General features: G+C 39.7%; 1 protein-coding gene across 4 annotated transcripts in view; it reads left to right on the top strand.

The window, feature by feature from the left end:
- Nucleotides 1–1,096: 1,096 nt before the first annotated feature.
- kntc1 (kinetochore associated 1) overlaps nt 1,097–25,993 on the top strand; it is a 36,157-nt gene continuing 11,260 nt past the window's right edge. For 2 of the 4 annotated variants that reach the window (XM_034692751.1, XM_034692754.1), the window contains exons 1-48: nt 1,097–1,228; nt 1,366–1,512; nt 1,611–1,731; nt 2,996–3,111; nt 3,324–3,402; nt 3,541–3,618; nt 3,698–3,732; nt 3,818–3,928; nt 4,805–4,898; nt 5,063–5,115; nt 5,218–5,330; nt 6,285–6,339; nt 6,430–6,528; nt 6,633–6,676; nt 6,786–6,848; nt 6,947–7,022; nt 7,866–7,991; nt 8,121–8,287; nt 8,403–8,514; nt 8,644–8,787; nt 8,885–8,941; nt 9,323–9,394; nt 10,122–10,241; nt 11,136–11,279; nt 11,373–11,468; nt 11,609–11,712; nt 11,805–11,907; nt 11,995–12,129; nt 12,213–12,332; nt 12,670–12,742; nt 18,180–18,247; nt 18,339–18,640; nt 18,747–18,919; nt 20,276–20,376; nt 20,562–20,706; nt 20,817–20,873; nt 20,958–21,121; nt 21,262–21,366; nt 21,460–21,588; nt 22,623–22,739; nt 22,888–22,997; nt 23,083–23,299; nt 23,771–23,860; nt 23,949–24,111; nt 24,372–24,430; nt 24,520–24,736; nt 24,820–24,893; nt 24,975–25,185. In XM_034692751.1, the coding sequence (XP_034548642.1) occupies nt 1,375–1,512; nt 1,611–1,731; nt 2,996–3,111; nt 3,324–3,402; nt 3,541–3,618; nt 3,698–3,732; nt 3,818–3,928; nt 4,805–4,898; nt 5,063–5,115; nt 5,218–5,330; nt 6,285–6,339; nt 6,430–6,528; nt 6,633–6,676; nt 6,786–6,848; nt 6,947–7,022; nt 7,866–7,991; nt 8,121–8,287; nt 8,403–8,514; nt 8,644–8,787; nt 8,885–8,941; nt 9,323–9,394; nt 10,122–10,241; nt 11,136–11,279; nt 11,373–11,468; nt 11,609–11,712; nt 11,805–11,907; nt 11,995–12,129; nt 12,213–12,332; nt 12,670–12,742; nt 18,180–18,247; nt 18,339–18,640; nt 18,747–18,919; nt 20,276–20,376; nt 20,562–20,706; nt 20,817–20,873; nt 20,958–21,121; nt 21,262–21,366; nt 21,460–21,588; nt 22,623–22,739; nt 22,888–22,997; nt 23,083–23,299; nt 23,771–23,860; nt 23,949–24,111; nt 24,372–24,430; nt 24,520–24,736; nt 24,820–24,893; nt 24,975–25,185 (5,350 nt within the window). In that variant the 5' untranslated portion in view covers nt 1,097–1,228; nt 1,366–1,374. Of the gene's footprint in view, nt 1,229–1,365; nt 1,513–1,610; nt 1,732–2,995; nt 3,112–3,323; nt 3,403–3,540; nt 3,619–3,697; nt 3,733–3,817; nt 3,929–4,804; nt 4,899–5,062; nt 5,116–5,217; nt 5,331–6,284; nt 6,340–6,429; nt 6,529–6,632; nt 6,677–6,782; nt 6,849–6,946; nt 7,023–7,865; nt 7,992–8,120; nt 8,288–8,402; nt 8,515–8,643; nt 8,788–8,884; nt 8,942–9,322; nt 9,395–10,121; nt 10,242–11,135; nt 11,280–11,372; nt 11,469–11,608; nt 11,713–11,804; nt 11,908–11,994; nt 12,130–12,212; nt 12,333–12,669; nt 12,743–18,179; nt 18,248–18,338; nt 18,641–18,746; nt 18,920–20,275; nt 20,377–20,561; nt 20,707–20,816; nt 20,874–20,957; nt 21,122–21,261; nt 21,367–21,459; nt 21,589–22,622; nt 22,740–22,887; nt 22,998–23,082; nt 23,300–23,770; nt 23,861–23,948; nt 24,112–24,371; nt 24,431–24,519; nt 24,737–24,819; nt 24,894–24,974; nt 25,186–25,993 lie in introns of all 4 variants that reach the window. The other 2 variants (XM_034692750.1, XM_034692753.1) reach the window with 1 other exon arrangement.

Raw genomic sequence — 25,993 nt, 5'->3', positions numbered from 1 at the left:
ATACCGCCACCTACTGGACCGGAAGGTATAGCACTAGGGGACTGCAGCTTACATACTATACACAAGGAAAACAGGCGATGGTGGACAGTAACTAAGTGAATTTACTTGAGTACTGTACTTAAGTACATTTTTGAGTATCTGTACTTTACTTGAGTGTTATTTTGTTGGGGAAACTTATTACTTTTACTCCACTACATTCAGAAGACAATTATTGTACTTTTTAATCCACTACATTTCTATCAATGCTCTAGTTACTCACTACTTTTGCTTTGAAGTCAGCTCATGAATGTCCTTCTCTTTTCTGAAATCTGATCCCTAATACAGTAAAAAGTGTTTGTGTAGTTCTGTTTGTCTCAGTGGTTTAGTCATACCTGTATATTGTGCGTCTCTACGGTTGAACGTAGATCATACACCGAGCAAATTTCACTCAGATCAGGCAGTTCATTTAGAGGTGGTAATGATGGCTATAATTCTCCACCTGAGCACCCATGGCCATATCTTCAGCCTGTGTTTGAGGTTTTTAAAATTAAAAATGATACATATCATTTGAAAGGTTCACCCTGTTTCCCACTCTGCTCAAACAAAAAGAAATCACTATCCAACCTGTGAAAGCGTGTTGAGCTACGGCTACGCAATATTTGTTTGATTCCAGATGAACATTTCAAACTAAGGTGTCTGTGCTTGGAGTATCTTAGTTGCTGTTTTTATTCAATGGTATAGTTTTTAGAGATTTCAAGTAATGGTTTCTAAATAAACATGATGTAAGAGAATGTACTCCTATGTATTCTTGACTGCACTCATGTGAAAATACAACGTTTTAAGATATTTCAAGAAGTACTTTGAATACTTAAGTATTTTTAAAAGCAAGTAATATTTGACATGGATAATCTATACTTTTACTTAAGTAATGAAGTTGTGTACTTTGTCCACCACTGCTTGAGACCAAACTGGGCTGTATGTGGTCCCTGAACTGACATGAGTTTGACACCCAGCCTGTAGTCCAGCCTGCGCAGGGCAGCAGTACACTTCCCAGTGTACAGCCTGCCGGATTTCATTGGAGGAAGAAGAAGTCTCGCCGTAGGGTGGCAGTAGAGGGATGCACACTGCCTTGATATCCAAAGGGAGGAGAAGAAGAAGACAGACCCGCCAAATTCTGAAGCTGTCACTGTTGGCTTTTTGTTGTGTTGAAGACTTCTAATGTTAAATCTCTGAATATTTCAACACAGTGGTGAGTTACTATCAACTTCTACTCTATATTGTATTCTTTGAGTTGTACTTGATTGTTCTTGAAATATCAAAGTTGACGCTCAGATGAATGAGTTTGCAGAGGTTTTCCTGCTCACTGTGATGATTCTGTCATCTTAGCTCTGTGAAATGGCGACGTGGGGCGACGTTGAGCTTCTGACCAACGAGGACACTAACACAGTCCGTTTGGGTGGAGTATCAAGGGAGGAGAATGGAAGCGGCTTGTATCAGGTGGACACACTGGTCAAAGTATCCCCTGCCAACGAGGTAATGGATGTCAACAGTAACGCTTCATGAACTGCTGGGACCTCTTTTCCTTCCTTCTTTGTCATACTACAATGATAACTTAATATTGGTTCTTTCAGGTGCAGGCGGATCCCAGACTCTTTTCCTCTAGTGGTTCAAACTGGAGTACTGTTGTTGCTGACAAGACAGTGATCCTGTTTGATCAGAGTTATCAGACCACCCTGCTGCTTCTTCACTTCGGTATGCATCCCCTCCTCTGTGTTCCTCCTCCTCCTCCTTTCTGCCTGTTTGTTGTCTGTCAGGTGTTCAGCTGTGTCCTCTGATATTAGTTTGTTGATGCATCCAGATCAGCTGGTTAAAGAATGTGTTACAATCACTGATGTATTTCTCTGTGTTGGCCCAGTTCAAATCAGTCTGTGGATACTATAGAGCAGGGTTATTCAATTAAACATTTAGTCCGGCTGGATTTTCAGACTATAAGGACATGAGCTGGGCTGGACTTTTTTAGCAGACAGTGAGTAACCCATTTAAAAGAAAAACAAATAGATAAGACTACAAACACACTGGATGTTTATTAACATATTGCCACATCCAAAAGGGCATAAACACAATAAAAGAGCAGTACTTAAACTAAACCTATGCTGAAATACTGCTAGGGGTGAGTATTGCCAAGAACCTCACGATACGCATCACGATACTTGGTTCACGATATGATAGTATCACGATATATCAAGATATCATAATATTGTGATTTATTGCGATATTCTACAAAGTAAACAAATACAAAAATAGGGATGGTGTTTATGTAAATCACACAATATTACTCAAAATGGAAAGGACAAATTAAGACAAAACTATTTGATTGAGAACAACGTTTCCACTTTATTGTTTTTGAAATACTGAAGTTGTATTTTAGTTCCGACTCGGCTAAAATGCGAATTTTATTTTTACCAAAATATCGATATTAAGAGTTGAAATATCGATATCATATTGAAGGTCAAAATATTGCGATATATTGCTGTATCAATATTTTTTCACACCTCTAAATACTGCTACTTTAAATTTTACTTTCAAACACATAACTTCAACACATTTTGACATGTAAATACAAGCACATGTTAAGCTGCGTATGAAGAAAAAAAACAAAGTGCAGATTAGGAACACCATCTTTTGTTTTGGTCACATCTGAAAGTGCATAAAAAAGTAACTTGCTTAACAGCAACTTTTCAGAACCTGAGGTATTTTTCTTCTTTTGAAATAACAAAATCACAGTTTGTCCCTGTCCATATTTGGTCCCATCTGAGACAGTCACACAACTTCAGTGCATATAATCAAAAAAAATAAACAGTGGGCACAGTTTTTTCTTGCCGGACCCAAGTCACAATCACTCAGCAGTTGCTTTCGGGCCACTCGAGGATTGCTTTCGGGCCACTCGAGGATTGCTTTTGGGCCACTAATTGAATAGGGCTGCTGTAGAGGATGAGTTATGTGCCTTATTTTACAGAAACGGAGGTGGATGCTGTCGACGTATGCCTGGATGGACAGTTTTTGGTAGTTTGTGAAAGAAATGGAAACCTTCATTTGATCTACGTCCCGCACAAGAGAATCCTTCTCACCAGGGTATGAGTGATTATTAGTGTTTTCAAGGTACCCAACTCATAAAAGTTGACAAAAGATCTGACTGTTCTGTGTCTGACAACGCACTATTATACTGTACCTGTCTGCTTTCATCTACAACACCCAAGATGACATTGATGATGCCGCCAGCTGTGTATTGATGATTTCATGATACGTTTCACTTCTACACATTTATATCATGCTCATTTCTTTAGGCTTTGGTGGAGAAACCAAGCAGTGGTGATGATAAAACATACTCCTATCTCCTCATAAACAAGGACAAGGGAACAGAAGGTAAACTTTGTGTGATGAAGAACGAGTGTGGGGATTAAAAATGGATCCCTATTCGTTTATGGCTTTAACTGAGAATTGCCCTGCACTGTGTTGTTGGTGTGGTTTATTCATAACAGATGTTTACATTTTTGTCAACAGAGAAACACCATATGTTTCTACTAACCAAGGATGGATTTTTCCACGTTTCAAACCTTGCTTTGGGAAAGATTCAGACGGGTACTAATGAGTATTTTAAGTTTTAATGAAGCTCTTTTGTTGACGAGATTTAACACTTTTTTCGTTGTTGTTGCATCAGCTGTTGAAAAAGTGGATGTAGGATCTTTGAAGGAGGTAAGTTGAAACTATATACTTTCAGTGCAAAGCTGAACTATATTTAAATAAGCAGAATTTTAATCCCACCTCTCCACACTCTCAGCTCCAGTCTCAAATCAAGATAGACTTCTGCTCAACCAGAGATTACCACGATGAAGGCTGCAGCACAGCTGTGATGTTCAATTTGTGCCATGAAATCCACGTAATGATCGGGGTAAGTGTCTGTGAGAGAAGTCTTGTTCATGATTTACCTCATGTAGTTTTAATAAATGAAGTACATGTAAGTTGCTGCGTTATCACAAAGCTTGCCTAGAAATCATGTTGCAGAAATCTACTAATTAACCTTGTGCACAGCTACATGCTGCCTTTGAAATTCAAGCAGTTGATGTAACTCTTATTAAAATGTTCTGTTGTCCAGATAACAATTTTTTTTCCATTTTAAATAGAAACTTGTCTGGAAATGTCACATGGTCTTTATACACACCGTGTTACAAATTATTATGCAAGTTGCATTTTGTGAATATTTTAAAAACTAGGTTAACAGTCGTTTTCAAATTTGTTAGGAAGTCAGATAGTAAATATATTTCTTCAACTGTGTGGTTAAAATTATGCTTTTCAGCTGTATTTTTGAATAAATGCAGCCAACGTACTTTGAAAAGCATAATTTTAACCACACAGTCGAAGAAATATATTCACTATCTGACTTCTTGACAAATTTGAAAACGACTGTTGACATAGTTTTTAAAATATTCACAGAAGGGGCGCTGGTGGCCTAACGGTCCAAGCGCTCCACATACAGAGGCTATGGCTACAGTCCTCATTGCAGGGGTCGCCGGTTCGATCCCTGGCCGGTCGACCATTTCCTGCATGTCTTCCCCGGCACTCTACCCCCCTCATTTCCTGTCTCTCTTCAGCTGTCCTATAAAATAAAGGCAAAAAGGCCAAAAATATAACTTAAAAAATAAATAAATATATATATATATATATATATTCACAAAAATGAAACTTGCATAATAATTTGGAACACGGTGTAAAGAAGTCCTACAACCCACATTTTGTAATGTGATTTGTCACATTATTCTCCTCACAGGGGAATAAAGAAAATGTTCTGAGCCACTGGATGATGGACCCTCATCAGGCCAAGATGCACCTTGCTCACTCTGTCGATAATAGCCTAATTCCTGGTATGCTCTTGCTTCCTCTACAGTAAATAGACGCACATTATTGATATGTCTTTTGTAAGATACTGATTTACTTTTTGTTGTCATTTCGATATTTAAAATTGAACTTTTTGAAATGAAAGAGATGAATATGAGCACAGGTTTTGATTTATATGTTTGCGTCACAGGTGTGAGGAAGATGGTGGTGGTAGAAAATCTCCTGTACATTCTTGACATTGAGGTGAGTTTGGTGGTATTAGGCACAATAACTGAATTATGTTTGATTTGTTGACATGTATGAGCCATGTCTGAACTCTGTCTTTGTGCCTTTCTTCTGTTTCAGAATACGCTGAGTGTTTGGGACCTTCATTTCCTCGTCATGATTCACTGCTGGCCCGACCTTTCCATTCTTGACTTTGAACTCACCTCAGAGTGTGGCTCTGCCTCCGTGATGACGTATGTATCAGTGTTTTACAACATGTTATAGCTGTGATTTAATAGAGGGGATGTGATTCAATGATATAAGGCAAGGCAAGGCAAGGCAGCTTTATTTGTATAGCGCATTTCATACACGAGGGCAACTCAATGTGCTTTACATTAACACATTAAAAGCATTGGAGACATTCAGACAAGCATAAAAGAACATAATTAAAATGACAAATATGATAAAACAGAAAAGAAAAGGAAAATTAGAAATATATTAAAGATTACATTAAAATTTTAATTTAAAGTGGGTTAAAATAATCTAAGATAGGAAGGCAGAGGTAAATAAAAAAGTCTTAATCTTTGATTTAAAAGAGGTGAGAGTTTGAGCAGACCTACAGCTTTCAGGGAGCTTGTTCCAGATATGTGGTGCATAATGACTAAACGCTGCTTCACCATGTTTCGTTCTGACTCTAGGAACTGAAAGCAGACCAGTACCTGATGACCTCAGAGGTCGAGGTGGTTCATAAAGTAGTAGCAGATCAGCAATGTATTTTGGGCCTAACCCATTCAGTGCTTTATAAACCATCAGCAGGATTTTAAAGTCTATTCTCTGACAGACAGGAAGCCAGTCTAGAGATCTAAGAACTGGAGTAATGTGGTCTACTTTTTTGGTCCTTGTTAGGACTCGAGCAGCAGCATTCTGTATGAGCTGCAGCCGTCTGATGGACTTTTTAGGGAGTCCTGTAAAGACCCCGTTACAGTAGTCTAGTCTGCTAAAGATAAATGCATGGACGAGTTTTTCTGCATCCTGCTGAGACATAAGTCCTTTAATCCTTGATATATTCTTAAGGTGATAGTAGGCTGACTTTGTAATTGTCTTAATGTGGCTGCTGAAATTAAGGTCTGAGTCTATGACTACACCAAGGTTTCTGGCTTGGTTTGAACATTTCATATATAAGTGTAAATTAACCGTCTATTTCACAGCCAAGACAAAGGCAGCATGAAGATCATCACACTGACAAAGCAAGACAACAGTCAGGTAGTAGTAAAACACAGAAAACCAAAAACAATGATGTCTGATGATCTGAAGTCTCCGTCTGGACTCAACATTAGCTTTATCATTTTTCAGATCAACTCACTGCAAATCAGGTTTTTGCCCTCCATGACTGTCTGCTACTCTCTGGATGTCTCATCTGTCTCATGTCTTGTACAGACAAAAATAAACATGGTAAGCGATCAACATTTATTATGTTGTGCTATAGACCTTGGATGAACTAAATCAACATATTTCTGCACATTTACATAAGTGAACTACTTCCCCTCTGATTTCAGGATACCATTTATTTAGTTGAAGGTATTTGTGAGGACCCAGAAAGGTAGGACATATTTTGCTTTCGGTTTTCTTGTTCAGGAAGAGCTCAACAGTATGATGAATGTTTTAAATGATCAAATGTTGTTTTGTTGTTGTTGCTCTTCAACAAGCAGTCGAGGAGAGACGATTTCTTCTCTAGTCGTCAGATGCTTCACAGAGGCTTTGCCTGAGAACAGGTGACACATTTTGTTCTGATACATTTCCATATTATTTTCAGTTTGAATGATTGTTTGTATAACTATATTTTGTGGATATATTTTTGTTTGCTTCCCAGACTTAGCAGACTTCTTCACAAACACATGTTTGAAGAGGCTGAAAAGTTTGCCATCACATTTGAGCTGGATTTAGAGGTAAGAGTCTGTCTCATTGTCTGTCTGCCTCAGTCTCATTGGACAATGGAATACAAATATCCTGGGATGTGTCATTTGTAGGGTTGTCAAGGGGTGTAAAAATTTCTGGTAAATTTCCATGGGAAGTTAAGCTGGGGAATTTTGGAAATATTCCAAATTGGAAACCACGGGAATTAACTGGGAATTGAGGGTAATTTAATGGAAAGGTATCATATCCAAGCATAAGTATTTGTTTTGATATAAGCAGACATCCATCCAAAATAATACAATTAAAACAGATTTATTTGTAAGTAGAACTTTATCAAGTGTTAAATATTTTATTGAACAATCAATTCTTTCATTGAAGAACAAAAACATAAATTTTGAGTTAAATATTACTCATTCCCTTGACCCAACCCATTAAAAAATTAACAAAAATGCAATCCCAACAAAGTCCCATTCAACATGCAGATAAAAAGTGCATGTAGGAGACTTGTCTCAATAGCCCTGCAGTAAGCAGTGTGCTATGTGCATGTGATTGAGGAATAGCATAGATATTCAACTGTGCTTGCATGAAATCTGGTTGTTTTAGTCAGGATTATGCTAAAATATATTTTCCCCAACTATATTTAAGTTCCCTATTAAGAGCCAGCCTTCAATTTAGCAAATGCCTGGTTTATTCCCGTTTATTCCCATAAATCCCCGTTAATTTCCATGGAAAGTTTACAACTTTGAAAATTCCAGGAATTTTGCAACCCTAGTCATTTGGGAAAGAGGTTTTTAGAATGTGTTTTTTTTCCAGCAGAAATGTGTTGCAGCTGGTGTTGATATAGAAAACTAAGGATCCTACTTTTTTTTTTTTAGCTTGTGTACAAGGTGAAGCTGGACTTTGTGCTTGAACAGCTGGCCTCGGCATCAGTGGGTGGCTATGGACAGGATGTGTGGTCTGAACTTGTTGATGAGGCCAAGACCAACCTGATGAAGATTACGGTCAGTTTAACAAAGCTAGTCTAAGCTCAATATGTAGTTTCACAATGTCTTCTTGAGTTAATTAATTCAAATACTTATCGAGTATTACCCACTGAATAATAAAGGTTATTTAAAAAAATTGTTCCCTAGGATGAGCATTATGTGGTGGAGTACTGCCTGAAAGCGCCATGGCCGACGTTTGAGATGACCGAGAAGATGCTAAACCATGCCGCCACACGATACTCCTCCCTGCAGATCCACGAGGCTTTAGCCAGGCTGTCAACCTTCTGCAGCCTGCACGGCCCCGAACATTTCAAGTAAATTCCAAGCCACAGTGGACTCCTGTGTTTTCAAATTCATTGTCTATATTGCAGGTTGTTCCTTGTGCACACTTATATGTGATCTGTCTTTTACTTATCCTCTCATGCACAGCGGCATTGCTTGGATTGAGTTTTTGAACAGCACTGATGATTTAGGTGACATTCTCACCCACATAAGAGAAGGAGACATGAAGGGTGCACAACTCCTGTGGCTCAGATATGAGGTAAATAACAGCGTCATACCCTTTCCAGAAAAAACAACAACACATATTTGCATCAACATCAAGACCTTCCTTGTAATGGAGGAATTGTATTCTCCATTTTTGGATGTTGATGGCCATGGTATGTGACAGGGACAAATTGCAGCAGATTTTGATGAGAGGAAGCTTGAAGCAGTGCTCAGTGCCATCCCAGAGGACCTGCCTTCCCAAGACCTCTGTCCTTGGTTCAGGACAGTGTTTGTTCCTTTTGTTAGACGAGTGCTTCCCAAGGGACAGGTATGGTGCTTTCTCTCAAAGTTCAAATACTGCCATCATCTTCATATGTCTTATTTACCAGTCTTTGTCTGTTGTCGGCCTGTCCGATGCTCCACAGAAAATCCTGGCACGATGGCTTGAGCAGAGGGCAAGGAATCTTGAGTTAACAGAAAAGGTAAAGAAAAGCTAATATGGGGCACCAGTTTAGTCTAGTGGCTTAATCCTGTGCCCCATACACAGAGGCTGTAGCCGTTGAAGCGGGTTCAATTTCAGCCCATGGCCCTTTGCCACATGTCATTCCTTACGCTTTTCCCAGTTCCTGCCCTTTCCCCTTTCCTGTCTCTCTAAACAGGTGTAGGATAGCAAAGATCACACTTAAGGATGCAGGAAAAAGACTCTACTCATTACTTATCTTAAATATATATGCAGTGGAATATCATCTCTTGTTATTCCTTTGATTTCTTATTTTTTTATTTTTCAACTACAAGTATAAAAATCAGAAAGTATCAGTGACTATAGCTGGACCATAGATTAAAAATGAAACATTTTGTCCAAGGGTGCTTGGCCCCGGAACGGGTTGGACTTGGCAATGCTGGGAGTGCCCTCTCTGTGGAACTGGATCAAATCTGTAAGTCTGACACATTCATCTCTTTGTTTGATTTGCCATGAGTGAATGCTTGTGCATTTACATTTATGATTTACCTGTGGCCTTCAGGGTATGAAACGTTTTAGATTTTGAAAGTAACCAACAGGGGAATGTAAAAGCCTATGCCGAATATATGTGAATATTCTCTGCCTTACTGGTGGTAAAGGAAGAGTACATGAGAAATGATGGAGAAAAGAGCACAATGCATTGTCATTGCTAATTATATCCAACTACTTCCCTTTGCCAGTTCTGTGCTTTTTATTTTTATCAATATGAAATGATAGGATGGTCTTCTTTCTCGGCCTACTACAGCCACAGAGACCCTTTTGTTCCCCTATTACTTAACAGAGTATAAAGGACAATTTCAAAAGATTTAACCGAAATGTTTCAAGAGGGGCGGCTGTGGCGGTTCGATCCCAGCTCCGGCAGTCACATGCTGAAGTGTCCTTGAGCAAGACTCTGAACCCCGAATTGCTCCCTCTGTTGTTCAGAGGTGTGTGAATGTGAACGAATGAGATTAACTAATACTGATGGTCCCTCACTACATAGCAGCTTCTACCATCAGTGAGTGAATGGGTGAATGTGACAAGCAGTGTAAAAGCGCTTTGAGTGGTCAGAAAGACTAGAAAAGCGCTATATAAGCACAAGTCCATTTTCTATTCCATTTCCCAAGAATAAAACTACCCTGGCTTCTGTGTTTATTTTCAAGGAGGATAACTATGATTCAGAGGAGGTGGAGAAACTCAAGTCTCTGGTGTCCAACCTCCGTCAGCTCCTAGACCTCTACCGGAAATACAGCTGCAGACTCTCACTTTCAGTCTTTGAGAAGGTTTGTCTCTTTATTAATGAATCATTTTAATTACAAACAAAAATCTCATATCCACAGCAAGAAAACAATTGTTAAAGTTTGGACAAAAATTTGATGAACAAGGTTTGGAATCGTGCAGAATATGTTTATCTGGGCCTGTAGATGTCAGTGGAGACCTGCAGAGGATGCACAGTTTAAAGGATATTGCAATTCTGTTTTTTTCTTTCTTTCAATGGTCTTTGTATTGAACAACACTAATGACAAAACGCAAAGCACATGACAATTGACATACAGAAAAAACAGCCACAGAATAGCTACAAACGATAAGGTAAAGATCAGTAAGTCTCAATTCTGTTTTTGTTTTTTTAAATGGTGGTGTAGCCCTTTAGTACATTATACTTGAAGATATATAAGATAAGATAAGATAGTCCTTTTTTCGTCCCACAACGGGGAAATTTAAGTGTTACAGCAGCAAAGTAGACAGTACAAAACAGCATAAAGCAAACAAGAGCATATAAAATAGCAATTATCAAAAAAACATTAGCAATTAAAATTAAAGAAGTAGAAATAAGCATATCTTACGGCGTATATACACAACTAAATAAGTAAATTTACAAATATTTCCAATACCAGTAACGTGGTGAAAAATGTGCACAGACTTGTTGCATAGTATAAAACAATGTACAGAACAGAACTGAGAAGATGAGTAAAAAAAAATGTATTGCACATGTGAGAAAAGAGGGATGAAGTAATTATTGCAAGTTAAACAATAGATGGGGCATGCATAATAATTTATGCTAATTGATCTACTTTATATGTATTTAGGGGCATCTTGTTTTTGAGTGGTGCCTCTTACAAGTGCATTTGAAGTTGGTTTTCGACAATAATTCATTGAACTTGTATTGAATTTGACAGGGGAGTGTACGTAGTGTGGCATTCTTCATGTTGGACAAGGTTCCTGCTCCAGAGCTCATCCCCTCCACAGTGGAGAGCAGTATTCTGCCGTATACTGAAGAGCACAAGATTCCGTTTGATGAACTTCTTCTTCAGTACATCAAGGTAAAACACGAACACTGCTAAGCTTACTGGGGGGAAAAAACATTGAAATCCCTAAATGCATGAAGATTTCCCTCTTAATCTGATTGTCACCAGGATCTTTTGGAGCGCTGCAGCTCCCAGACCACAACACTTTTCACTGAATGGGAAGCCAAAGCTGTGGCAGTGCTGGGCTGTATGACTGACACAGATGTAAGTTTCTGTGACACTTACAGTTTACAAAATATTAAAGCTTTGTGGTGATGCATGAAAATCGGCAAGTAAATAAGATGGTTAAGTGGACTTTGTGCTGCTTGTTTTTATTTTTAATCTTACGTTGTATTTTCTGTCAGTTGATGGTGGATGCTGTGCTGGAGATCATGCAGAAAGCTGTTGTGCCCTGGAGTAATGTGGTTGAAAAACTGGTCCAGCAGTACCTAGAGATGGTTGGACCAAAGTAGGTTTACATTCTTAACTCTGATTCTTTCTAAACATGTTGCGATTGTGAGGTAGTAACTGATACTCTATTCTACCTGATACATTCATTAGACAAGAACTTTTGAAGGAAAGCTACCGTCTGATGGAGAGCAGAAAACTTCTCAGAGGCTATGGGATTCGAAACTTCGACCTCTCCAACAGCACTCAAGCCATGGTGTGTTAAATTTCATCAATCACCTGTCTTAACAACATCCGCAGGGCCTTTCTTTAAACTCTCTGTCACACTGTGTATCTTCCATAGACGCTGATAAGATACATCCTGAAGCAGGACTCGCCAATGTCTTTAGGAGACTCCCTGACTTTAGCTGAAGCCTACAAACTTCCAACCTCACAGATAAATTACTTGTATGTCATCCAGCTGATTGGCCAGGGAAAAGTATGTCCAAACATAAAATCTAAATTATTTTTTTTGTATGGAAATATGATATGTCGATAAGAAGTATCTAATGCTGCTTTCAGACTGAGGAATGCATGACTGTCCTGAAGAAGCTGTCCTCTGCAGAAGCAGTGTGTGTGATTGAGCGTCTCACAACCTGGGCTCGGCTGCAGCTTGAGGACAAACATCACATATCAGATGAGGTGAGGAGAGGGGAAAGATGCTGCTTTTTAAGTTGGTTTTAAGCATTAAAGTTCAGCATTGTTCTTGCCACACCACATTACATCAACATACAGCTACACCTGAAAATATTCAGTCATGATTTCCCCTGCCTTGATGTTTTTTCTTCGGCACCCTGAGAAACAAATTTTGATTATGCCCACCCAACTAAGTATTAATAAGTAACACGCCTGGGATCACCATGAATAAAACATACAGGAATCATCATCTCATTAAAATAACATCTAAAGAAATCAGCTAATATTCACTCTGGCTTCTTGTACAGTATATCTAAACTGTCTCTTGGTCTGTCTGAACTAGCACAAGAAACACCAAATGGTCGTAGCTCAGGTGATCGTGGAGGCTCTGAAATATCTGCATATCATTTCAAAACGTAAGTACTTTTATTCAGTGCAGTAGGACTACTGTAGGCTTTATTCAGAAACCGCACTTTCAATTTCGTTTCACACCTACCCTACTGAGGTTTTGACCTACGTACAGTGGGTACGGAAAGTATTCAGACCCCTTCACTTTTTCTACATTTTGTTATGTTACAGCCTTTTTCCAAAATGTATTAAATTATTTTTTCCCCTCATTAATGACAAAGTGAAAAAGTTTTGTAGAAATGTTTGCAAATTAATTACAAATAAAACACTCAAATATCGCATCTACATAAGTATTCAGACCCTTTGCTTTGAAACTCAAAATTGAGCTCAGGTGCATCCTGTTTCCTCTGACCATCCTTGAAATGTTTCTACAACTTGATTGGAGTCTACCTGTGGTAAATTCAATCAATTGGACGTGATTTGAAAAGGTACAGACCTGTCTATATAACTACAGTTAACAGTGCATGTCAGAGCACAAACCAAGACATAAAGTCAAAGGAATTGTCTGTAGACCTCCGAGACAGGATTGTATCGAGGCACAGATCTGGGGAAGGGTACAGGCAAAATTTCTGCTGCATTGAAGGTCTCAAAGAGCACAGTGGTGTCCATCATACGTAAATGAAAGCAGTTGAAATCACCAGGGGTCTCATTTATAAAAGAGTGCGTAGAATCCCTACTAAAAGCGTACGTACTCCAAAAACCCGGAAATGGCGCGCCAAAAATAATTCTGATTTATAAAACCGTTCGCACGCAAACTTTACGCAATGTTCCGTTTCTAAATCACAAACCACCTGGAGATATGCGCACGTAGTTCAAGCCTCGTATTCCGCCCTTTTTACGCCCACATTCAACCATATACGGTCAATGCAAAGCACATTATGAATGAAGATGCATACAAATGAGCCGGAAGATCAAAGGTTCTCATCGTGAATCACGGCAACAACTGAGAGGAAGACAGAGAGAATAAAGTTTCTGACACACAAACCGTGATCCTCGTGAATGAAGCGGAGGTCAGAGAGCACGCATTGTTTCTTACAGCAGGAGGGACACAAAATAAATAAAAATAAAAATAAAAATGTCGAGTGACTCCACGTCGCTGCAGCGTGTATCCGTCAGCAGTGCCAGAGCATCCATCATTCATCATTACGCACGGGTCTCACTGCAGTGTTTCATGTTCACAGGACACACACTTTTATTTCACATTACAGAGAGCTCACGTCATTCAGAGATCTCCTCTCTGATATTATCTGACAGAAGTTTGATCCGTGAATATAAGTTTTAATGCGTTGGTTTCATCCCGTGCAGCTTGGCCTGCGCTTTGACTTATTATGATATGTAAGATAATAACTGTGAGAACCGGCCATGGCTTTACTTCCACACTTTTCTCATTAACACAGTAAACACATGCAGGTGATGAAGATGTGATCAGTGTGTGAGGCAGCCGTCACTGTGTCTCTGCGCTCCGCGTGCGTCGTACAGCAGTCTTTATTTAAAGTATAACTACACTCAGTGACTCTGCACAGCGTTAGAAACATTGAAAACATGACTGTCACTTTGCTCGGCAGCTTATTTACGTCTTCTGATGTTACTTTGGTTGTACCTCCCGACGAACACGTTAGGATACGGCCCGTGTGTTTCCTCTACCCTTGGAGAAACTGGAGAAATGTGACGGTGAGACAAAGCTGATTAAATATTTGATGAACTTTAAGTCACGCTTTTATCTTTTAATGACAGCTTATTGGAAACGACTCACCACAGACACACATTCAAATAGAATGTGTAGATTTTAGTGATGATGGTGACGCGGGTCTGTTAATGTTGTTATCCAATGAATGAAATGTGTAAAAGGCATCAAAATATAATCTGACTTCAGTTCTCCCTCTCACCAACTGCGTCGCCAATTACCCCCTGCCTCTAAAATGTACATACGCCTGGGTCAGAGTTTGCTTACCGGTAGTCACATTTTCACGTCAAGTTTGTTTTTTTATAAATCACAAACTTGGCGTGAAAACTGGCGTACGCCAATTTCAGGCCCCGTTTTGTGCGTAAGCAACCTTTATAAATGAGACCCCTGGACTCTCCCTAGAGCTGGCTGCCTGGCCAAAATGAGCGATCAGGGGAGAAGGGCCTTGTTCAGGGAGGTGACCAAGAACCCAATTTAGGGTTAGGGTTAGGATTAGGGTTAGGGTTATAATTAGGGTTAGGATTAGGGTTAGGGTTATGATTACGGTTAGGATTAGGGTTATGATTAGGGTTAAGGTTAGGATTAGGGTTAGGATTAGGGTTAGGGTTATAATTAGGGTTAGGGTTAGGATTAGGGTTAGGGTTATGATTACGGTTAGGATTAGGGTTAGGGTTATGATTATGGTTAGGATTAGGGTTATGATTAGGGTTAGGCTTAGGGTTAGGATTAGGGTTAGGGTTATAATTATGGTTAGGATTAGGGTTAGGGTTATGATTAGGGTTAGGATTAGGGTTATGATTAGGGTTAGGATTAGGGTTAGCGTTAGGGTTAAGTTTAGGGTTAGGGTTAGGATTAGGGTTAGGGTTAGGATAAGGTTTAGGGTTATGATTAGGGTTAGGGTTAGGATTAGGGTTAGGATAAGGGTTAGGATAAGGGTTAGGGTTAGGGTTATAATTAGGGTTAGGGTTAGGGTTAAGGTTAGGATTAGGGTTAGGGTTAGGGTTAGGGTTAGGATTAGGGTTAGGGTTAGGGTTAGGATTAGGGTTAGGTTTAGGATTAGGGTTAGGGTTAGGGTTAGGATTAGGATTAGGGTTATGGTTAGAACCAGAACTAAATTTAAGCAAACAGAACCAGAACCAAACTCAAGCAAACAGAACCAGAACCAAACTCAAGCAAACCCAACCAGAACCAAACCAGATCCAAGCCAGAACCAAACCAGAACAGAATTTAACCAGAACCGTACCAGAACTGAACCAGAACCGAACCAAACCAGAACCGAACCAGAAGTGCACCAGAACCGAAACAGAACTGAACCAAACCAGAACCGAAGCAGAACCGAAGCAGAACCGTACTAGAACCACACCAGAACCGATCCAGAACCGAACCGGAACCGAACCAGAACCATACCAGAACCGAACCAGAACCTAACCAGAACCAAACCGGAACCGAACTCAAGCAAACAGAACCAGAACCAAACTCAATCAAAGCCCAACTAGAACCGAACCAGACCCGAGCCAGAACAGAACCAGAACAAAACCGAACCAGAACCGTACCAGAACCGTACCAGAACCGAACCAAACCGGAACCAAAGCAGAACCGGACCAGAGCTGAACCAGAACCGAACCAGAACCGAAACAGAACTGAACCAGAACCAAACCAAACCAGAACCGAAGCAGAACCGAACCAGAACCGAACCAGAGCCGAACCAGAACCGAACCAGAGCTGAACCAGAACCGAACCAGAACCGTACCAGAACCAAAACGGAACCGAACCGAACCAGAACCATACCAGAACCGAACCAGAACCTAACCAGAACCGAACTCAAGCAAACAGATCCAGATCCAAACTTAAGCAAACAGAACCGGAACCGAACCAGAACCATACCAGAACTGAACCAGAACCGAACCAGAACCGAACTCAAGCAAACAGATCCAGATCCAAACTTCAGCAAACAGAACCAGAACCAGATCCAAACTCAAGCAAACAGAACCAAAACCAACTCACACAAACAGAACAGAACCAAACTTGAGCAAACAGAACCAGAACCAAACTCAAGCAACAGAACCAGAACCAAACTGGAGCAAACATTATTTATGTCTTCAGGTTGGCACTGAGAAAAATCTGATTCCTCAGCTTGGATGGGCTGATCCGATTTCTCCTCTCAGTGAGTATTTGCCCAGTCTTCAAGAAGATTCTCTCTGAAGGAACAGATGTAGCCATGATTCACAGCCTCCCCTCCATCACCTGTATCCTATATCCTCACATGTGATTGGCCGCATGGCCGCCATGCTGACCAATCAAAACAAAGTTCTGCTGTGAGCAGAGCTGGGGCTGAGCACTGTGAGAGCTAAGCAGAGAAAGGAAAAAACTGGAAGCCGGCTCTCTCTTGATGCGAGCCGGCTCTTCTGATTCACTATAAAGCATCGGCTCTCAGAGCCGCAGCTTTGATCATGACACATCACTAATGTGCTTCATCTGTGTTACAATTATGAGGGGGCCTTGGACAATTTTCTCACCTGTAAGGGGTCCCTGGCTCCAAAAAGTTTCAGAACCCCTGCTGTAGCTAGTCGGAGTGCAAACTCCCGATAGTGAAAACGAATGGAACAAAAAGAGCGACACAGCTGCACAGAAACTCCACGTTGTAGACATCGCTGATCATAATAGACATCGCCATGCAGGAAGACAGTTTACCTTTTTTTAAACCTCTGAGAGATCTTCAAATACAGAGTGCGTCTTTACACCGGTGCGATTTTTTCAGAGTTTACGGTAACTCAGATAAAAAACGTGACATTTGCTTTGTTTTATATCGACCACTTAGCAGGATGAATATCATGATTAGTGGTCAGGTATATTTTGAGTCTGAGTTGAGTTGAGAAACATTTGTGGCCATTTTTGTCATTCAGATCTATTTAGGTCATTAAAGCCCGGATCCTCTGATCATTATTATTATTTAATTATTTCAATAAGGCGGCTTCCTGAGTCCTTTGTAGGCTCTTTCGTTTTTTTCTAAGCTCATTTTATATTTTTTGAGAAAAGAGAAAGCTGAGATGTTGCCCATCATTGTTACTTGGTTGCACTAATAAAGTGAAGTGCTGTACAGCTGTGGTTGCATTATTCTATTATCAATTTGCCATCATTTTTAAGTATGTAAGAGATTATTTCATTTATAGCCATAGACTACATGTCTTTCAATGTAGACTTCCACTGAGAGGAACATATTAGACTATTTAGGAACTAAATTTAGACTGTCATACCAGCTTGATCATCAATGAAAATGTCCTGGAAATGTCCTGGAAAATGATCACTGGAAAAGAGTGGGAACCCTGAGCTGTGCATCGAGGTCCCCATCCAACCTCATCGAGCTTGAGAGGATGTGCAAAGAAGAATTGGAGAAACTCCCCAAATCCAGGAGTGCTAAGCTTGTAGCATCATACCTGAGAAGGCTGGAGGCTGTAATCACTGCCAAAGGTGCTTCAACAAAGGATTTAGCAAAGGGTCTGAATACTTTTGTATGTGTGATATTTGAGTGTTTTATTTTTAATTAATTTGCAAACATTTCTACAAAACATTTTTCACTTTGTCATTATGGGGTATTGTTTGTAGAATGTTGAGGGAAAAAAAAGAATTGAATCCATTTTAGAATAAGGCTGTACCATAACAAAATGTAAAAAAAGTGAAGGGGTCTGAATACTTTCCGTACCCACATTTTTAAGAAATGCATAAAAACACTAGAGCGATGTCTGATTTTATATCCGCTGCAGATGATGCTCTAAAAAGCATGACGTGTGAAAACAATCTCATCATGTTCAAGGCGATCGCCCACCTACAGGTGAGTTTAATATGAATATATTGTCTGTTGTAAGCCCAGCTGTTCTTGAAACTAGTGTTTGACCCCTCACCCCTTTTGTCGGTTTCTCCAGGAGGACTTTGAGGTTTTCTTCACCCCCTCCAACTACGAGGATCCAAACATCCAAAAGCAGATACAGGAGCATCACATCACAGCATATGAAAACACACGGGGTCGCCATTCATCCAAAGCAAAGACCACAGCAATTCCAGTCGTAGCCAATGATCCTGATGGCAAAACCAAGACAATCTCCACAGAAGCTGGCCTGCGTCGTTTAGGGAGGCAGCTACAGCGCACCGAACAGGAGCTCTGGTCTGACTTGGCTCTCCGAGCTCTGCGAGTGGGCAAGGTGGACAAGGCCCTAAAGATTCTCAGGTTTGCATTTGCTGCTGTATGAATCCAGGGATGGGAAACTGATTGTTCTGAAGGTTCTTATCTGATTTGTTTTTGTTTCTTTGTTTTTTTTCCTCCTTGTCTTCAGTGAGCTGTATGAACATCACTATAACACCAGCACTGGGAAGGTTCTGTTCACTGCTGCTAAGACACTGTGCCAAATGCTGGAGGCAGATGTTCCCATGGTGATTCCTGAGGACGTGGACCTGCCAGCAGTTATCCATGATCTGGCATGCCAGGCCATCACTGTGTGCCACTCAGGTAGGGAACACATGCAAACTTTAATAATGTTCAACAACATTTCCTCTACATTTGATGCTTGTTCATTTGCTAGGATCTTACATTCAAGAATCAACACACTTCTCTTTTAAAACAAGACTCATTTGAAAGAGAGCTTTCATTACAAAAAACACACAAACAGAGCAACTTCAGAACAATATATATATATATATATATATATATATATATATATATTTTTATTAGCATTCACAGGATTATACAATAATGGTAACAGATATATATATGAGCGCCTTTTGTATAGCGACATCAACAGTGGGCATAGGTTAACAGGATTTTGGTACTTTTTTTAAAAATCGAATCATAAGACAATTTTAAACAAATACAAGTAGAGATATTAGAGAAAATAATAGCTGCATTAACATATTTGCTGATGTCGAACAGACAACGTTACAAATAACAATGACCACACTTGTGACTCCAGCTTTAACATAAAACAGAAGGGAAAAAAATAAAATAATAATAATGATAATAATAATAATAATAATGATAATAATGATCAAAGTATGATAAAAATTATTAATAGTAAAAATATATACACACACACACACACACACACACATATATATATATATATATATATATATATATATATATATATATATATATATATATATATATATATATATATATATATATATATATATATATATATATATTATATACACACAAAAATATTTAGACATACACATCCAAATGTCCTATTAAAACAAAAAAGAAAAACACAAACCAAACAAAAATACGAAAAGTTAAATTAAACCAAACTTTTAAAAATAAATTAAAGAACAATACACTCTTTATAAGGGCTATAGTTTGAAAATTGTCCTCAAGGCAGTCAGCATCTTAAAGCTCCTGTGGGGAGATATTAATTGGTTGTGAAACACATTGAAATTAATACTGTTGCTTCTTTGTGACTTACAAAAACAAGAGTATCAAGAATGCGATCAATCATTTCTATATTATAATTTGTAATGCTTGAAACTGCTGCAAGGGGGTAGGTGTTAGACTAGATGAATGACACCACAGTAAAGGAACAAGACAATATTTTTTTGTCAGAAGACACAACCCTGGCCTGTACATGACAAGATCAGCAGTGTTACGGTGTACATCTTTGCCTACAAAGGGCACCCAAATAGACACGAACAGAAAGTTCCTCAAAGGAGCTTTAAACAAAAAAATGATAATGACACGTCGTCTTTGTTCAAGAGTTGGGGAGCTTTAAGGCTAAGAAGTTGACATCACAAACACTTCTTTGTGTGAAAATCTGAGCCTGAATGGCTGCTCTCTATTTGCATCGCTAATTTTTGATAACTGTTACAGATCTGCTGCTGGACTGTCTGGAGCTCTGCAAGTGCACACGTATAGCTATGGATGTGTATCATCAGTGTCAGTTGTCAGACAACTATGCCTTTATAGCCAAGGTCTGTATTACTTCTAGTTCACTCTACTTGGGTCTGATTTGTGCTTGATGTGTTAAATACATTCTTATATTTTAATCAGTTTCTGTGAATCTACAAGGTGAAATTGATGAATGTCTCCCTTTTCCAAATTGTGAAATCATTAAGATGCATGTAATTTCATTAGTTGACTTTTGACTTTTTCACAGGATTTGACTTTGGAGGCAGAAAAAGATCCGTATTCTCAGTGGAGTTTTCAGGATGTCTTTAGCGAAGACTGCATTGTTCTGGACCCATTGTCTGTGCTTCCAGTCCAGTATGAAATAACTAACTGCCTCCTGCCTATTTCTCCAGGTAAGATGTCAAACTCATCACCCATTCAGTGTCTAGTTATGAACCTGTGGTAAAATCTCAAATTCAGGGGTCATAGTAGGTGTTATTCTGAATTATTTCTAAACTTGCAGATACCAAACTGTACCCTCTGGACTCCTCCTGTCTCTCACACTGCTCGTTTGAAGATGGTATGTATATGTATAATGCGTTTTTTAAATTTAGAGGTTGTCTTTGTAAAAGTTGACCTTGTATCTCCCCCGGCCCACATGCAGGCTCAAACTACCTGAGGCCCCTCTTTGGTCCCCTGGCCAACATGTTGCAGATGTTACAGGAGTGCAGTCAGCTGGAGCTGGCCCTCAGGGTGCTGGTCAATTCATACGGCAGCTGCCTGCAGCATGTCACCTCTAACATTATGGACGTGAAGCTCAGCGTACAGGTACAGCTGCAACATATCCAGTGGGGCTCTTAGTGCTACTGCTATTATTTAGAATTCAGGTGTAGATACTTAAACGTAATTCTTGGATGGTAAAGCTTTCATGTCTGCACTGAGAATGATCCTATATCCTCGTCTTACAGCTGCATGATAACCAAGATCTCAAGAGCTACAATATGTGTTTGAACAATCTGCGAAAGACAACTACTTCGTCTCTGAATACTGTTGCTGTGGCTCTCTTGAAGAAGGTGAGTCTGCTGGGACATGAATGAAGGCAGCAGCAGAAATAATGTACTTTAGGTTCTTTCTATAGAACTATCTCTGTGTACTATGTGCTGCAGGTGTTCAACTGGAGAGTGGTTGATTGTGACTTGGCCATTGGACTCTGTACGCTTCTCTCCAAAGCAGAGGTTTTTAAGATACTGTGGAAAGATATTGACAACACCTGGCAAAACTACGACAAAATCTTGGTAAGCAGTGATATTACCAAATCAACACAGAGGTTTTTATAATTTATTTTTTATTGAAGTTTTGCATTCAACATTTCCACGGTATATAGGGGAGAACGGGGTTGGTTGTCACACTTTTTAGTGTTTTGAATATGATGAATATTTACAATTTGACATGACAAACACAAAAAGTCCTCTCACCTCAAGTTCAGCTGTCTTACTCCAGAGAAGACTATGTAGGTGATCCTAATTCTGCAAATGTCCATACCCCAAATTGAGAGACAGTGCCCTCTGGTGGCGAGATATAACGTGTGTTCTCCCCAAGCGGCAAACTCCGGTCTCAAACGATGAAGCCAATGCGGAAGTGATATAAACTGCAATACATCGAAAATCCGCTTGAGGCTGGCTGCAGAAACACCGGAAACCACATAGATATGAATGGGAAAAAGACGATCTTTGCAGCATTAATAAACATGTTTACAGCCTGGTTCAAAAAAACGTCTTGGCCCTACAACGCTAATCTCTCTAATGGCACACACTGTACGGGGCGTGAATTTTACGGGGCGGGAACACACAGCCATTGGCTAAGAGACTCACACTACGTCACACATTGAAATATAAAATACAATAAAATATAATAAAATACAGTTCTATAAAAACATCCTATATACACAGTGCAGGTAGTGCAGTGACAGTTTAAAAATGGACAAAAATGCTAACAATGATAGCAGTGCAAATGATATTAAGGTGCAGACACTATTCGAGATTAGAAAATGATTAAGTAAACGGTTAATGTGCAACAGCAGATGAGGTAGTTCCTCCAACATGTGGGGGGATTTCCATCATAGTGGGATTTCTTTGAGGGTGTTATAAAATATCTTATCAGGTTTTTCCAGCTGTATTCCCTCCATATTTGCGAACTACTACACTTCCAATGGTAATATATCAAATATTTTAAAGGGAAGAAAGAAGATTACAAGTACACACATGCATATGAACATATCTGTTCATTCTACATTCAGCAAAACTTTTCGTCTGTATCTCAATATTTTCAGGCTGTGGCAAGAATTGGAGCCAACCTCAGCAGTCTGTACAATGAAGCAGAGGAAAAAGAGAAGTTTCTCTCCGTCATCACTGATGCTGAGTGGGGCATCAAGCTCGGCAAACTGGATGTAAGTGGATGGAAACATCTTAATATTCATGTTCCCATTTTTCTCGACTCAAACTTTATGTTACCTGATATTTCATGGCAGGCTCAACTTCAGAAGGTTGAAATAAAGGCCTACCCCATTTACCTTATCTGCTCCTACTCTGTTCCAGATATCCATTCAGCCAGTTTTCCGTCAGCAGCCCGAGATGAAGAGAAGTCTGATCCCAGATCTGGTGAAAAACAGGAAGATTACACCGGACATCATCTGGCAGTACTGCAGGTCAGCTACTCACTTGACACCACCAAAATCATATCCAATCTCTGTTAGTATGAAATATAAAATCATCTCCTGTTTCCATCTGCAGCACCTTTGGTCTAGACCGTGATGGTGTGATCAACCAGTACGTTACCACCTTACTGCTGGTACAAGACGATGAGGAGGGTGCTGGCGTTATGGGTATGGGGCAAGAAGAGATGCAGCCTCTGTGTCATGCGGATGCACTTGAGCGAGTCCTGCAGATTATCCCAATGTTGCACAGCACCAGTGAGCTCACTGACAGTCTCTGTGCTGCTGTTTTCAAGGTTTGTGCCTGAGGAACAAAATACAACATATGCAATATAAGAGAAAGATCTTTACATCAGTGTTGTGTCAGTAACATTAGTATTAAATGTTTTTTATAAGGACATTTCTGATAAGTCAGTTTCAGCCAATGGTTAATAAAAAGTCAGCTGATTCAAGAAAAATGTGAAAGCTGGTGAGCCAAAATAATCTTTTTTTTTTATGTAACCTTTTATTTAACCAGGTTGTCCCATTGAGACCAAAGATCTCTTTTCCAAGGGAGACCTGGCCAATTTTTGATTTTGTGTACAAAAAAATCTATCGATACTCCTTCTAGTATATTTTCTGAATGACAGCAGCCTTGTTATCTTTTACAACATTGGCTGGAATCACTGACATACAACGCTTAATTCAGCATTGCCCATAATGTAAATAATTTTTGTGTTTATGTCACAATTTCTTTTAGAATTGTCTGTTCACCTTTCATCCCACAGCTCAGCCCATACAACTATGAGATGATTGAAGTGGTTCTGAAGATCATACAAGCTGCAGATGAGAACGTGACAAGCTTTTCTGTCGATCAGGTAAAGAAAGGACATTTTTTTAATCAGCTAGTCCCTTGACTTTTAAATGTACTGTGCAGTGAATCATCCAGCAACTTCTTATCTACAGGCCATGGGTCTCCTTCAGCACCTGAAGTCCTATAAGCGAGTTTCTCCTCCATCTGATGTGGAAAATGCGTATCTCCTGGAAAACAGCCTGCTGCCAAACCTGTCAAACAGCAGACTACCCTTCCACCTGCTGATGCAGACCAAGCATTACTGGAAGATCATCTGTGAGTAAGCCTCTGTAGTTTTTCATGCTTCAATATTAATGCTGACAAACTCAAACTACAGAAGTGTTTTAGAAGGTAAACGAGCAATATCAGCTCATCGATTTACTATAACCATGTTTTTAAAAACCTGACATCAGCTGAGTCACTGATGTGGGTGACAGACAAGACTCTCAACTTTCTCAACTTTTATAAGAGATAATTAAAAAGGTTGTTTACTGCTATCATTACTTTGTAAACTAAAACATTTCTTCTCTTTGTAGCTCCTGAACTTAGTGAAGAAACCTTCCCGACCCTTTTACTGATCAGCAAACTAATGAAGGTATAACACTCTAACTTTGTGTGTCACAACAATGATGAATATGTTCAAACTGGTATGGAGGTTATTCAGACATGACTTTCTCTTTCCAGGTGAGCCTTGACAAGTTGTACATGTCAGCAGCGAACCATGTGTTTGAGAAGACGATGAAGCCTTTGCTGTTAGAGAAAAGAAAAAAGGGCCAGAATAATGGCTACAATAAGGAGACTTTCAAGGTGGCTAAGACCATGATGGCGTACATCCAATGCATCCAGAGCCCAGAGTGGGCTGCTGCCACTGCCCACAAGATCACCCAGGAACTGCCAGCAGGTCTGATCCGCTGATGATACGCTGCTTCTGTATTGCAGCTGTGTGTCTTTTGTTCTCCTCTGAATGTTTTCTCCTTTGTACAGGCCAAGAGAAGATGCAGTCACTTAAGTTCTGTTTGGTTCTGGGGGATGCCTGGCTGAAAGAGCCAAACCTTGAGGTAAGTATTTGTTTAGTTTCTGTAAGTTAAAATCTGAGTCTGGTTCATTTTTCATAAACTTTTGCTTTTACTCCTGAGCAGGAGGCAGTGAGGGCCAGAGGGGAGACGTTCCTGTCCAAGCTGAAGCTGCAGTTTCAGCGCTCCGCTACTGAGAACACTCTGATCAGCAGCCAGATAAACAGCCCCGAGCATCTAAAACTAACTGGGCTGCCTGCCCGGCTAATAGTGGCTCTGTATGAGCACAGTAGTGTGGAGCAGCACTACAGAGACACAGGAGGTCAAACTTACCCTGGTGAGCTCACTCTTCTGCAGCATTCTACTGACGAAGTTGTTGTAAAACCATGTTCCTGTCCAAAGACCTTTATGCCATCTATTTACTTTCATTCATTTTAGACATTATAGTGTTTCTCTGAGCTACAAGTGATATTTTACTAGTGAATAGTGTTGCAAAGGGGTGGAACATTTCCAGTAATTTTCTGGGAAATTTCCATGGGAAGTTAAGCTGGCGAATTTTGGAAATATTCCACATTGGAAACTTTCCATGGGAATTATGGGAAACTAACTGGGAACTGAGGGTAATGTAATGAAAAGGTATCATATTCAAGCATAAATATTTGTTTTGTTATAAGCAGACATCCATCCAAAATAATAAAATTAAAACAGATTTATTTGTAAGTAGAACTTTATCAAGTGCTAAATATTTTATTGAACAATCAATTCTTTCATTGAAGAACAAAAACATGAATGTTGAGTTAAATATTACTCACCCCCCCCGACCCAACCCATTCAAAAATTAACAAAAATGCAATCCCAACAAACCCATTAGAAATGTTAAATGAAAAGCATCTTCTCTCAAGCTTCTCAAGCCTAGCCAATGCAGGATTCTAGAAATCATCTGTGCATGTGATGGAGGAATTCTCAGTGTGTGTAGGGGGCGTGGTCTCAACAGCCCTGCAGTAAGCAGTGTGCTATGTGCATGTGATTGAGGAATAGCATAGATATTCAACTGTGCTTGCATGAAATCTGGTTGTTTTAGTCAGGATTATGCTAAAATATATTTTCCCCAACTATATTAGGTTCCCTTTTAAGAGCCAACCTTC

This window comes from Notolabrus celidotus, chromosome 9, assembly GCF_009762535.1.
Source record: "Notolabrus celidotus isolate fNotCel1 chromosome 9, fNotCel1.pri, whole genome shotgun sequence".
NCBI lineage: Eukaryota > Metazoa > Chordata > Actinopteri > Labriformes > Labridae > Notolabrus > Notolabrus celidotus.
The sequence above is the reverse complement of the archived record's forward strand: the minus strand, read 5'-3'. Positions and strand labels throughout refer to the sequence as shown.